Source organism: Salvelinus sp. IW2-2015, linkage group LG8, assembly GCF_002910315.2.
Source record: "Salvelinus sp. IW2-2015 linkage group LG8, ASM291031v2, whole genome shotgun sequence".
Taxonomy (NCBI): Eukaryota; Metazoa; Chordata; class Actinopteri; order Salmoniformes; family Salmonidae; genus Salvelinus; species Salvelinus sp. IW2-2015.
Genome location: NC_036848.1, coordinates 46063136 through 46076836, shown reverse-complemented (window position 1 = coordinate 46076836; position 13701 = coordinate 46063136). Strand labels below are relative to the sequence as shown.

Sequence of the window (13701 nt, the reverse complement as noted above, 5' to 3'; positions counted from 1 at the left end):
AATCATATTATATCTGTTTGGGCTTCAATTTATTATGTTTATTATGTTCCGGCTGCACGACCATCCGCTCAAGAAMAAATGGTCTCCGGCTTAATCCAGGTGACGCTCCCTGACCCAGAGGGTTAACAATACCCTGGCCTCTAATACCCAGAGGGTTAACAATACCCTGGCCTCTAATACCCAGAGGGTTAACAATACCCTGCCTCTAATACCCAGAAGGGTTAACAATACCCTGGCCTCTAATACCCAGAGGGTTAACAATACCCTGGCTCTAATACCAGAGGGTTAACAATACCCTGGCCTCTAATACCCAGGGGTTAACAATACCCTGGCCTCTAATACCCAGGGGTTAACAATACCCTGGCCTCTAATACCCAGAGGGTTAACCAATACCCTGGCCTCTAATACCCAGAGGGTTAACAATACCCTGGCCTCTAATACCCAGAGGGTTAACAATACCCTGGCCTCTAATACCAGAGGGTTAACAATACCCTGGCCTCTAATACCGCAAGAGGGTTAACAATACCCTGGCCTCTAATACCCAGAGGGTTAACAATACCCTAGGGGAATACAGGACACACAATGTCCTGGTTAACATTGATGTGATCACACAGAGGAATGTTTATGAAGAGGTTGCCACTACCAAATAGGCTAAACTCACCAAATATGAACAACCTAACCTGGGACCCCAACAAGCTAACACTTAACCCTTCTCCCTCCTCCCTTCCTCTAGTTCTCCCCCTCCCTCTACATCATTTCCTCTCCTTCTCCACCAGCCCACATGAATATTTAATCTGTGCCTGAATCCACTGTGATCGCTGTGACTGAGTCTGAATAATTTACAGAGGTCCATCTCTAAATGTGGCGCTCCTTTCTGGACCCTTCCCTCTTAACCAGTCAGCTCGGCTCAAATCGTGCCGCCCCGCACGTGTCACAGCTGCTTAGACCAATCGTGGTGGGGGTGGGGTCAGAGTTCTTCCTGACAGGCCCAGGCAGGCGAGAGAGCAGGCTAGAGAGCAGGGAGAGAGCGCCTTTTCACTTCCGCTGTCCTATCGTCCTGCGTCTTGGCCCTGGGAGCTAGGCGGGGATGACACCCCCACGCCACTGTTAGCGGAGAGAATGCTAATGCAGCCGTTAATAGTTTGATGCACTTTGTTTTTCTCTTTCTGTGTTTGGAGAATGATGAGGGGGATGCTCCTCGCATATTTAGAGAATATTTAATCATACCTCCCTGTATGCCCTCATCGACCTCTCTATCTCTGTTACTGTCTTGTTTTACTGGTTATTTCTTTCCCAGAAAGTCCTGCTGCTGCTACTTCCCCCAGCGGATACATTGAGGTCTCAGTGAAGAGATTGGATTCTTAGTTTCTTTCTGTTTTTGACCTAGCGAAATGCCTATATTCTCTCTCTCTCTGTCTCTCTCTCTCTCTCTCTCTCTGTCTCTCTCTCTCTCTGTCAGTGGAGACCTGGACTCTGCAGTGGAGGGCTTGGAGGCTATCTACACACAGGGTGCTGGGCCTCAGGGTCCGGCTGCCAGCATGGCCTTTGTCTTCAGGAAGGTGTTGGAGGAGAACAATGGCGCTGCTCTGGATAAATGTAAGGAACACAGACACCTGTATAACCTCACCCGCCCCCACCTTCAGACAATGTGTCTTTAATGTCCAACACGGTCCCCGCTTTCATATAGAATTTACTGCAGTAGTTGATACTCTTGGAACAGACCATCAGCAAGCAGTGTACCAACCTGTATACCCTATAAGATCAATCTTCTCATTAACCTTGCTGAGTGAGATTTCTGTTGATTGTGATCCTGTCTCTGTGTAGTGAGTGCCATGGCAGAGAGGCTGGCAAATCACTTTTCATCGTACAGAGCTGCTTCAGACCTCTTCCTACAGCTGCTGGAGGCTAACATGGTAGAGGACGCCAAGTTCATGCTGGCCGTACGTATCCCACTCACCCAGTGACATCAGCCACTACATTCAATCAGTTTGAGTTATTTGTCTCCGTGTGTAGCTCTCATGGCTGGCTGGCTGGCTGGCTGCCTGTCTGTCTGTCTGTCTGTTTCTCTGTCTGTGTGTGTTCATGTGTGGGCAAACATTAGGAACACCTGCTCTTTCCATGACATAGACTGACTAGGTGAATGCTATGATTCCTTAAGTCTGTGGGTGTTGCTCTCGTGTCTGGCTTTCTATCTATTTCTCTCTCTGTGTGTGTGTCTGTTCATGTGTGCGCAAACATGATTTTTGCCTGGATTTAGCAGTCCCAGACAAGTTTTTGAGCTCCTGGACAAAATGTTGATGTAGTTGCCTACTCGGGGTGCGTGGTCGTCACCGACGGGTCAGAGACTCAATCTGAGAGCTACCGATCTCGTCTTTGAGCAGTCCCAGACATCCCCATATTTTCAAACATGTTTTATTTTATCGGCACAAAATCTGCAGTGCTCTTGTAGTGTGAGATGTGCAACAACACGTTTTGAGCACGATGATCAGCAGTAGCCAATGAGAGCTCGCCAGAGAAGAAGCCAGTGAGAAGTTGTTTTTCATCACCCAGAATGTGTAGACTCTTGAGCAGGAGCGATGACCACTACTAGTGTGCGTTTGTTCTTGCCAAAGTGTCAAATCGTTACAGCGCTGACATTTCACAAGCAATGTAATTCCATTTAAAATGTTGGCTATATATTTGAACTCCGTATGGAAAGCGTGAATATTTGACTGAAAACGTTTGCGGCTGATTTGAGCCAGATCTTGTTGTAGCTACGTTAAGTGTAATCACATTGTTTTCGCGGGACAGCGTGGTATCGAGAACCCTCACGACCACCCCGTCTGTCCCATATGGTTTAGTGTGAGCAACACTACAGGAAAGCTGGTCCTTTAATGTAAGAGGCTCAGCCATTTTTAGCATTTTGAAAGTTGTGTAGTCTACACCCAGCTTTAATGATGTCACTTGTTAAATCCACTTCAATCAGTGTAGATGAATGGGAGGAGACGGGTTAAAGAAAGATTTTGAAACCTTGAGACAATTGAATGGGCAAGACAAAATATTTGAACAGTGCCTTTRAACAGGGTACGGTAGTAGGTGCCAGGTSCACTGGTTTGAGTGTGCCAAGAACTGCAACACTGCTGTGTTTTTCATGCTCAACAGTTTCCCGTGTGGATCAAGAATGGTCCACCACCCAAAGGATATCCAGCCAACTTGACACAACTGTGGGAAGCATTGGCATCAACATGGGCCAGCATCCCTGTGGAAAGCTTTTGACAACCGCCAAATTTAGGTTGTTCTGAATGCAAAAGGGTTGTATAATAATGTGTTAATAAGTATATTTTGATTTCCGTGCACATATCGATATATCCACAATCTGAATGAAGACAAAGGTTATTTATCATACTTTGACTTCAAATCACCCTCAGTCACATTGAAATATAGATCACCTTCGCATCACAAAGGTTGATGAGTATAATGTACTTTGAAAATATGCAAGATGGATCGGTTTGCTCAGTTATATGTAATTTAAATGTAGCTCGAGCCACAGGAACATTGAGAGGGAGAAGGATCAAAAGAGACCTTCTGGTGCCACTCTCCTCCAGATCATGTTCCCCTTGAATTCACATGTAATTATACTGCTGCTCAATGATTAACAAGATGGCTGATTCCAACGGAGACATGGAAATGAACACAGATACTACTCTAAGTTCATAAGAAATTAAAGCCAAATTAGAAGAATCCGTGTTTCGTGTAATATGCATCTACTTGAGCATATTTAGCAACTTGGCTGGTATTTCTGCAGGCCTCTTCCAGGTTTATTGTAACGGAGGAACAATTCTATTCTAGAAGAAACTGTTAGCTAAACTCTGAAAAGCTTTTAACCAGGCAGATGACAAGTGTGTTGAWTGAAGTCATTAAGAAGTGAGTCRGACCAGAAGTCAGTGAGGCAGGGTCCTCCTAGACCTGCTCTGGGAGGTGGGGGGTTGGGGGTAGAGATATTCTGACATTCCCTGCTTATCCAGAGCTTTTAAGCAGCCGTGAGGGAGTATGCTCGTCTGGGATCAGGGATACAGGGGGTTGCGTCACGGCCAGTCTGGCTTCTGGATAAAACGGGTCCTAGCGGAGAGAGCGAGCGACTGGAGAGAAGAGGAGTGTTGTTCTAATTGCCTGATTGTACTAAAGCCATTCTGCCGCTGAGTGACTCTGGCCCTCTGTTTAATACGCTGCTACACCGCGCTGCGGTTAAAAGCCTCCGAGGCCGCCGCTTTTAATTCCACCCAAGGAAAGAAACACGGCGTTCACGAATGGCTTGTAATGTGACCTCATTGCCACTGAACCCAGAGAAGACTCCGAGCACGGCAGGGTTTAATGCGGCACTCACACTTTTCATAGTCTTTACTTCTTACCATTTTTTTAAGGTTACATCTTTAGCCCAAAGCAAATCCCTCTTAATTGTTTTATATAAACAAGTATTTCTAAATCGTAGCCCTGAATTTAAAATGGCTGCTTTGTGATAAAGAGCCTGTTTACATACATTCTTTCGTAGGTTTGAACCTTGGTTGGTTTCACTCATTCTTTCCTCATTATGAGAGCTACTTCCCCTACCTCACTTCCTGCCTCTGGTAATTGGCTAATGACAGAAAGTAAAGGTGGTGAAGTAAATTACCCCCTAGAATGCTACAGCGTAGGACAGATTCCAATCAGCCCCTTTATGTTGCTAAGTGTAGATAATTATACTTTAAAGTGAACAGGCACTGTACATTTTTAAATTTGATAAAGAAATAAGTAGTTATCTGGCTGACACCCTGTTGGCGGTGTAATGAACCTAGAACTGCAGAGCGCTGTCTGGAGTGCAGGGCATATAATAAAAGGCCTAAAGCAATTCAAAAACACTTAAGACACAAAACACGCACGGCACAGCAAGTAGAACCCTGTTCACAAGCAGAGATGCACTCCTACAGTACATGTACCCTTTTTACAAGTCCCTGAATTGCTGTGTGTGGTTGCACATTTGCATGTCTGCATTTGTTTCTGCACAGTCATTAGCTAGGTTTCTATCCAATTGGCGAATATTCTTGAATTTTCCAACATGAGATATTATCCATCAAATTTGCTTGTTGTTGAGGAAAGGCTGTGTGTGACAACGTAGTGCACTTAAAAATAACTTTTGCGGTTAAATTTACCCCACCAAAAAAGCAAGTTACATGCGTTTCCATCGCATGTAACAAATGTTGCGTTATAGCGAATGTGCCCACTGGTCTTGGCACTTGTGCTCCATCCAACATATTGCAGACAGTATGGGTAGGCTCCCTACATGATGAGAATATGGATAAGAGCAAGCATCGATCATCATGTCACCAGAATAAGACCCTGGATATTTATTGGAAAGGAGCATCAAGCTCATCACCGTACACTTTCACCACCCTGTGAAGTTCATCATAACTTGTTATATGTAGCCTAATAAACTGCATGCTTWCCCAAGTAGTGGGAGGACTATACGCAATATCGCATGACCTGAAGTTTACTTCAATATGATGGCTATTATATCCACCACCATTTCTCACATAATTAATTTTACAGACACAAAAAGATCCCACCTTGTCTAGCGTATTCGGAATTCTTGACCTATGGAAAGTTTACCGACAAATTATAATTTTCCATCACTCCTGTTGTAAAAAAAAAATCAAAAATTATTCAACATTTTATGCGAACTTTGCTCGCATAAAAGGTTGGATGGAAACCTGGTTAGTCATGACTCTGATCTCTCCTGTCCCTCTTCTCTTTCTTTAGCGCTGTAATGCTGTGGCTGAACAGAAGGAGATTCTGGTCTCTTACATGTCCAGGCTGGCCCAGAAACCAGGCCAGGTAMAACCATCTCCTTCAACCACACTATATCATATCTGAACCAAAGGCTTATTTATTATTTGCCTTCATTTAAAGTRCCTGGAGAAATGCATCATCATTACATTTGACATTTGAGTCTTTTAGCAAACACACTTATCCAGAGCGACTTACAGGAGCAATTAGGATTAAGTGCCTTGCTCAAGGGCACATCGACAGATTTTTCACCTAGTCTGCTAAGGGATTCTAACCAGCGACCTTTCGGTTACTGGCCCAACGTTCTTATTCGCAGGTTACCTGCATCCCTATAGTATTATCATTTAAGGGGTKTTATGACTTGATGGCATTTATCTAACTCTGTCTATCTGTTATAGGTGGGCAAGATCAAGACCCTGATGACTCTCATCCCTGACTTCACAGAGAAGGAGACGTTGTATCCCTACCTGATGAAGTGCTATGGTAAAACGTTGTGTAAAGCCACGCTCAGAATAGAGTAGAGATCATCAACTAGATTCAGACGAGGGACTTTTTTTTTTTTTTCTTGAATGAATGGTCAGGGGGCTGGAACATAATTACAAATAGCTTGTAGAGYGCAAATTTAACGCAAGAAGCCCAAACAGATAATAATTGACTTGAACATAATCATTTCAAACCTTGCTTTTGTTTGTATACGATCACATATATCTCTCTACTATGCGTGGGAATACTTTGGAATAGATTTCCAAATTGTGTTTTTTTTATGTCCCCCCCAAAATAAAATAATGGTGACCCCCTGGACTAGAGCATTTTACATAATGCACTCATATTTAGGAAATACTCTATATAAATGATCCAACTTACGTATTTTACTGTAATTTTGCTTACTGTATTTTGTACTATACAGTCAAATCACACAATTTAGTGACGTTGGGTAGAGTACGCCACACATTGTATGAAGAGTGTGGCTCAGTTGGTAGAGCATGGCGCTTGCAACGCCAGGGTTGTGGGTTCATTCCCCACGGGGGGACCAGGATGAATATGTATGAACTTTCCAATTTGTAAGTCGCTCTGGATAAGAGCGTCAGCTAAATGACTTAAATGTAAGAGGTCAGGACAATGAGCTTCGGTATATCAGTTAGGTGCTCGGCTCCCTGGCCTGTCTAGGCTATAGTGAGGCAACTTAAGCAGGGTGCGTCATTCGGCTTGCTGGCCTGTAGCTAAGTCGTCATTAGCTAGCAAATCAAATATGCATCAGGCGAGAGGGAGCAGACGGCGTCTGCTGGAACCTGAGAGGTGTTTTTGGAGAACAGGAACACATGTTCACTAATGACTGGTTCTGCTTCAGCTAAACGTGACATTCTGAAGTACTTCAGGCCTGCTGTTCTGCCTGCCTTACAGGGAACCTGACTATTTCATTAACATTGTTCTCCTGGTGGTCAAGAAGAGGTCAGATGTACAAGTGGTAATATTAACACTGTTCTCCGGTGGGTGCAGAAGAGGTCAGAGGTAAAACAGTGAGTAATATTAACACTGTTCTCCTGGTGGTCAAAGAAGAGGTCATGATGTAACAAGTGGTAATATTAACAATGTTCTCTGGGTGGTTCAAGAAGAGGTCAGAGGTAACAGTGGTAATATTAACACTGTTCTCCTACCTGGTGGTCAGAAGAGGTCAGAGGTAACAGTGGGTAATATTAACACTGTTCTCCTGGTGTCAGAAGTAGTCAGAGGTTTAACAGTGGTAAATATTAACATTGTTCTCCTGGTGGTCAAGAAGAGGTTCAGATGTAACAGTTGGTAATATTAACCAACTGTTCTCCTGTGGTCCAAGAAGAGGTCAGAAGTAAAGTGGTATATATTAACACTGTTTCATCCTGGTGGTCCAAGAAGTAGTCAGAGGTAACAGTGGTAATATTTAACATGGTTCTCCTTGGTGGTCAGAGAAGTAGTCAGAGGTAAACAGTGGTAATATTACATGTTCTCCTGGTGTCAAGAAGAGGTCAGAGTTAACAGTTGGTAAATATTAAACCTGTTCTCTTCTGGTGGTCAAAGAAGAGGTCAGGAGAGTTACAGTGGGTACTATTACACTGTTCTTCTGGTGGTTCAAGAAGGTAAGAAGTGTATTTAACACGTTTTTCATGGTAAGAGGGTAGATAATGTAAACATTGTTCTCTGGTGGTCAAGAAGAGGTCAGAGTAACGAGTGGTTAATATTACACTGTTCTCCTGGTGTCAAAAGAAGGTTCAGAGGTAAACAGTGGTAATATAACACACTGTTCTCCAATCACGGTGGTTCAGAAAGTAGTCAGATGTAACAGTGGTAATATTAAACATTGGTTCTCCTGGTGGTCAAGAGAGGCAGAGGTAACAGTGGGTAATATTAACATTGTTCTCCTGGTGGTCAAAGAAGAGGTCAGATGTAACAGTGGTAATATTAACACTGTTCTCCTGGTGGTCAAGAAGAGGTCAGATGTAACAGTGGTAATATTAACATTTTCTCTCTGGTGGTCAAGAAGAGTCAGAGGTAACGCATGGTAATATTAAACACTGTTCTCCTGGTGGTCAAAGAGAGGTCAGAGTAACAGTGGTAATATTAACATCTGTTCTCCTGGTGGTCAAGAAGAGTCAGAGTAACAGTGGTAATATTAACACTGTTCTCCTGGTGGTCAAGAAGAGGTCAGAGGTAACAGTGGTAATATTAACATTGTTTCCTGGTGGTCAAGAAGTAGTCAGAGGTAAACAGTGGTAATATTAACATTGTTCTCCTGGTGGTCAAGAAGAGGTCAGATGTAACAGTGGTAATATTAACACTGTTCTCGTGGTCAAGAAGAGGTCAGAGTAACAGTGGTAATATTAACATTGTTCTCCTGGTGTCAAGAAGAGTCAGAGGTACCAGTGGTAATATTAACACGTTCTCTGGTGGTCAAGAAGAGGTCAAGAAGGTAACAGTGGTAATATTAACACTGCTTCTCCTGGTGGTCAAGAAGTAGTCCAGAAGGTAACAGTGGTAATATTAACATTGTTCTCCTGGTGGTCAAGGAGAGGTCAAGAGGTAACAGTGGTAATATTAACATGTTCTCCTGGTGGTCAAAAAGAGGTCAGAGGTAACAGTGGTAATATTAACACTGTTCTCCTGGTGGTCAAAAAGAGGTCAGGGTAAACAGGGTAATATTAAGCACTGTTCTCACTGGTGGTCCAAGAAGAGGTCAGAAAGGTAAACAGTGGTAATATTAACATTGTTTCCTGGTGGTCAAGAAGGGAGGTCAGAGGTAAACAGTGATAATATTAACACTGTTTTCATGTATTATTGTATGTATTATTTCCAACACTTTTTGACCTCATGCATCAACTTTGTCTCACTCTTGCAAATGCATCCACACACAAACCCAGGTGTGGACAACGACCTGGTGTCGGCTAAAGCCCTGTACCAGCAGATGCAGACGGAGGGAGTGGAGGCTGATGAGCTGTGTCTGAAGAGACTTGCCGTGCTGTACAGGAACGCAGGAGAGACCGTCCCCTTTACTGAGCCACCTGTGAGCACGCACACACACACACACACTTTGATCTGCTTGCCACCTCAATGGTATAGCAGTGTGTCTGTCATGAGTGTTAGACTAGAAATATCATTTGGTTGTTAGAAAGAAGATCCAAACCTGACCAATGTCACCAGACTGTCCTAGTCATGAGGGCTTGTATTGTCTACTGGGCTACAGAGCAACAAATCACACTCTTACAGATAATCTAACAAAAACACACACACATGCAGTGTACCGGGCCACACACACCCCAGCCCTAACTGGGGTTGGCATCTTTTCCACTGGTGACCTAATGTCTGTCAGGGTGTGTGTGTTGATGGGAGCTCTGGGTGTAATCATAGCCAACAGTCTGCCTGCTCTGAGAGCCTCCATTCAGAAGGCCTCTGCTCCATGCTCTACATGTTTCTGCTTTTATCTGGGTTTTTGTGGCTTGCATTGGATTATGCCTGCAGTCATAACCTACACATTACTATGTATTACAGTGATATCTGTTTTGATTGCAGTGGTCTTGTTTGTTTTTTAGGTGCAAGTCTATAGGTTTGTTTGGCACAGAATTCTGTCAGTGAGTTGTGTACTATGAGGTTGTAATGAGCTGGTAAGAGAGGTAGGGATTTACAGCACTTGAATCATCGGACAATATAGTACATTAACACAACACCGGCAAATTGGCAATCAGCCAAAGTAGTCACACTGCACTCCAGGAGTTCTCACTAACTAGGTCAACCACTTGAGGTGTTTACATTGCCCTGCAATCACATGCACACACCTGCAGAGCAAGCTCTGTCGGGGCCGTGCCCCCCCCACCCACAGAGATGCAGAGAGAACTCGCATAACAGGCTCACTGCATTATTCAATACCTGTCGGAAAGGTACAGCCACGTTCCAAAACTGCCACAGTAGAGTAGAGATGGGGGGGAATGTCAAACATAACCCCCCCCCCCCCCCTCCTCCTTTTTTTTTTTTTGAGAACAGTCTTCAGAGCTCTCAAATCACCTTTAAAGTTTCAACAAACCAATCTCAGGTAGTGCCCCCCTTCTCTACACCCTCTTCCACCTTTGTGTTTTCAGACTGCTGTTCTAGCTGGAGTACAAAGCAGTCTCCTGAGAGAGCAGATAAGGAGAGATTTGAAGCGCGGCCCGCGTCAGGCCCCTCCCGCCAACACGGCTATTTATCGACTTTAATTACACGGTTAATAGGGGAATATACAATGTTACAGCAACGTTAATCTCCTGAAAGCACTCACCTTCTCAAAAAAGCCCCACTTTTTTCAGCCTGAAAGCAGGGCTTAATTAGGCAGACTAGTGGGAGGGGAGGAAAAGTGTAAATCCCTTATTTGTGTATTAATCAGGATTTGGAGATGAAACAAGAGCCCGTGATTGGATGGAAAAGTCTATTAGTTAGACCCAGGGGTGCGGTGGACTTGTTGAAAGGGGAGTGAGCCCTGGCTACGATTGCGATATATACACACAGACACACACACAAAAACAAATACACCAACACAGTCCACATCCACACTGTTAATTTGTAGATTGTACCCGTTTTGGTTGTTTACTGTCATATACTGACTTTATCTGTTACTATGAACTGCATCTGCTAAATTACCATATACAGTTGGAGTCGGAAGTTTACACACTTAGGTTGGAGTCATTGAAACTCGTTTTTCAATCACACAAATTTCTTGTTAACAAACTATAGTTTGGCAAGTTGGTTAGGACATCTACTTTGTGCAAGACACAAGTCATTTTTACAACAATTATTTACAGACAGATTATTTCACTTATAATTCACGGTATCACAATTCCAGTAGGTCAGAAGTTTACATACACTAAGTTGACTATGCCTTTAAACAGCTTGGAAAATTCCAGAAAATGTCATGGCTTTAGAAGCTTCTGATAGGCTAATTGACATCATTTGAGTCAATTGGAGGTGTACCTGTGGATGTATTTAAAGGTCTACCTTCAAACTCAGTGCCTCTTTGCTTGACATCATGGGAAAATCAAAAGAAATCAGCCAAGACCTCAGAAAAAAAATTGTAGACCTCCACAAGTCTAGTTCATCCGTGGGAGCAATTTCCAAATGCCTGAAGGTACCACGTTCATCTGTACAAACAATAGTACGCAAGTATAAACACCATGGGACCACGCAGCCCTCATACCGCTCAGGAAGGAGACGACCTTCTGTCTCCTAGAGGTGAACGTACTTTGGTGCGAAAAGTGCAAATCAATCCCAGAACAACAGCAAAGGACCTTGTGAAGATGCTGGAGGAAACGGGTACAAAAGTATCTATATCCATAGTAAAACAAGTCCTATATCGACATAACCTGAAAGGCCGCTCAGCAAGGAAGTGGCCACAGCTCCAAAACCGCTATAAAAAAGCCAGACTACGGTTTGCAACTGCACATGGGGACAAAGATTGTACTTTTTGGAGAAATGTCCTCTGGTCTGATGAAACAAAAATAGAACTGTTTGGCCATAATGACCATCGTTATGTTTGAAGGAAAAGGGGGGAGGCTTGCATGCTGAAGAACACCATCCCAACCGTGAAGCACGGGGGTGGCAGCATCATGTTGTTGGGGTGCTTTGCTGCACTTCACAAAATAGATGGCAACATGAGGAAGGAAAATTATGTGGATATATTGACATCAGTCAGGAAGTTAAAGCTTGGTCGCAAATGGGTCTTCCAAATGGACAATGACCCCAAGCATACTTCCAAAGTTGTGGCAAAATGGCTTAAGGACAACAAAGTCAAGGTATCGGGGTGGCCATCACAAAGCCCTGACCTCAATCCCATAGAAAATTTGTGGGCAGAACTGAAAAAGCGTGTGCGAGCAAGGAGGCCTACAAACCTGACTCAGTTACACCAGCTCTGTCAGGAGCAATGGGCCAAAATTCACCCAACTTATTGTGGGAATCTTGTGGAAGGCTACCGAAAATGTTGGACCCAAGTTAAACAATTTAAACGCAATGCTACCAAATACTAATTGAGGTTATGTAAACTTCTGACCCACTGGGAATGTGATGAAAGAAATAAAAGCTGAAATAAAATCACTCTACTATTATTCTGACATTTCACATTCTTAAAATAAAGTGGTGATCCTAACTGACCTAAGACAGGGAATTTTTACTAGGATTAAATGTCAGGAATTGTGTAAACTGAGTTGAAATGTATTTGGTTTAGGTGTATGTAAACTTCCGACTTCAACTGCAACTATCGGGTGACCTTTCTTCTTTGACCCCCTCTTTCCAGGAGACGTTTAAGTTTTATGCAGAAAAGCTGAAGGAGAAATCCAAGGGATCGCAGCCAAGCACCACAGTGGAGGAATAAAACTGTCACTACTCTTCTTCATTCTGTCCTTTTTGTTTTGTTGTTTTTTTATAAGCTGTGAAAACAGATCTTGTGGAAGTATTACTGGATGTTAAACTCTGTCCTCCATGTTGATTTATGATGATTAAAATTGATGTACAGAAGTATTTATGCAATAAATGTTAGGAACTAGACTGACACTTGTTTTTTTCTGGAGACACTTTTCAAAGGGAAATGGTGTACATGTAGGTAGCCATCTACAGTTCCTTCAGAAAGTATTCATACCCCTTGACTTATTCCACATTTTGTTGTTACAGCCTGATTTTAAAAATATAATAAATCKTTTTTTTCTTCTCAACCATCTACACACAATACCCCATAATGACAAATTGAAAACATGTTTTTAGAAATGTTTGCTAATGTATTGAAAAGGAAATATCAAATTTACATAAGTATTCACACCCCTTTGCTATGACAATCCAAATTGAGCTCAGGTGTATCCAATTTCCTTTGATCATCCTTGATATTTCCTACAACTTGAAGTCCACATGTGGCCAATTAAATAGTTTGGACATGATTTAGAAACACTGGTCTAAGGTCCCACAGTTGAAAGTGCATGTAAGAGCAGAAACTATAGGCTATAAAACTATTTCTAAAGTGTTGAGAGTTTCCGAGAGCACAGTGGTCTCCATCATTGGAAAATATGGAACTACCCAGACTGCCTAGAGCTGGCCGTCCAACCAAACTGAGCAACCGGGCAACAAGGACCTTGATCAAAGAGGTGACCAAGAACCCAATGACCACTCTTGGTGAAGTGCTGTAGAGACTGAAAGAGTTCCTTGGGAGAAGCTGCCAGAAGGACAAGACTACAGCACTTCACCAATCTGGCCTTTATGGGAGAGTGCCCAGACTGAAGCCACTCCTGAGAAAAAGGCACATGACAGCATGCCTGGAGTTTGCAAAAAGGCATGTAAAAGACAGTATAAGGTGAAAGATTGTGGTCTGATGAGATAAATGTACTATTTGGCCTGAATGCAAAGTGCCATGTCTGGAGAAAACCAGAC

The 13701-nt window shown here is 43.2% G+C and overlaps 1 protein-coding gene and 1 long non-coding RNA gene across 3 annotated transcripts in view; both read left to right on the top strand.

Moving 5' to 3' along the window:
- The window catches only part of lrpprc (leucine-rich pentatricopeptide repeat containing), a 71257-nt gene extending 58426 nt beyond the window's left edge, over positions 1-12831 (top strand). The window contains exons 33-38 of the mRNA XM_023993558.2: positions 1460-1596; positions 1825-1940; positions 5773-5847; positions 6198-6282; positions 9189-9331; positions 12581-12831. Coding sequence (XP_023849326.1) covers positions 1460-1596; positions 1825-1940; positions 5773-5847; positions 6198-6282; positions 9189-9331; positions 12581-12658 — 634 coding nt within the window. The 3' untranslated portion in view covers positions 12659-12831. The remainder of the gene's footprint in view (positions 1-1459; positions 1597-1824; positions 1941-5772; positions 5848-6197; positions 6283-9188; positions 9332-12580) is intronic.
- LOC139028158 (uncharacterized) lies at positions 8178-9182 on the top strand. 2 transcript variants are annotated; one of them, XR_011480354.1, is made up of 5 exons: positions 8178-8322; positions 8428-8587; positions 8797-8842; positions 8896-8954; positions 9068-9182. It is a non-coding gene; the product is annotated as an uncharacterized lncRNA (long non-coding RNA). The 2 variants fall into 2 exon arrangements; XR_011480353.1 differs by having other exon boundaries at positions 8797-8954.
- Positions 12832-13701: the final 870 nt, after the last annotated feature.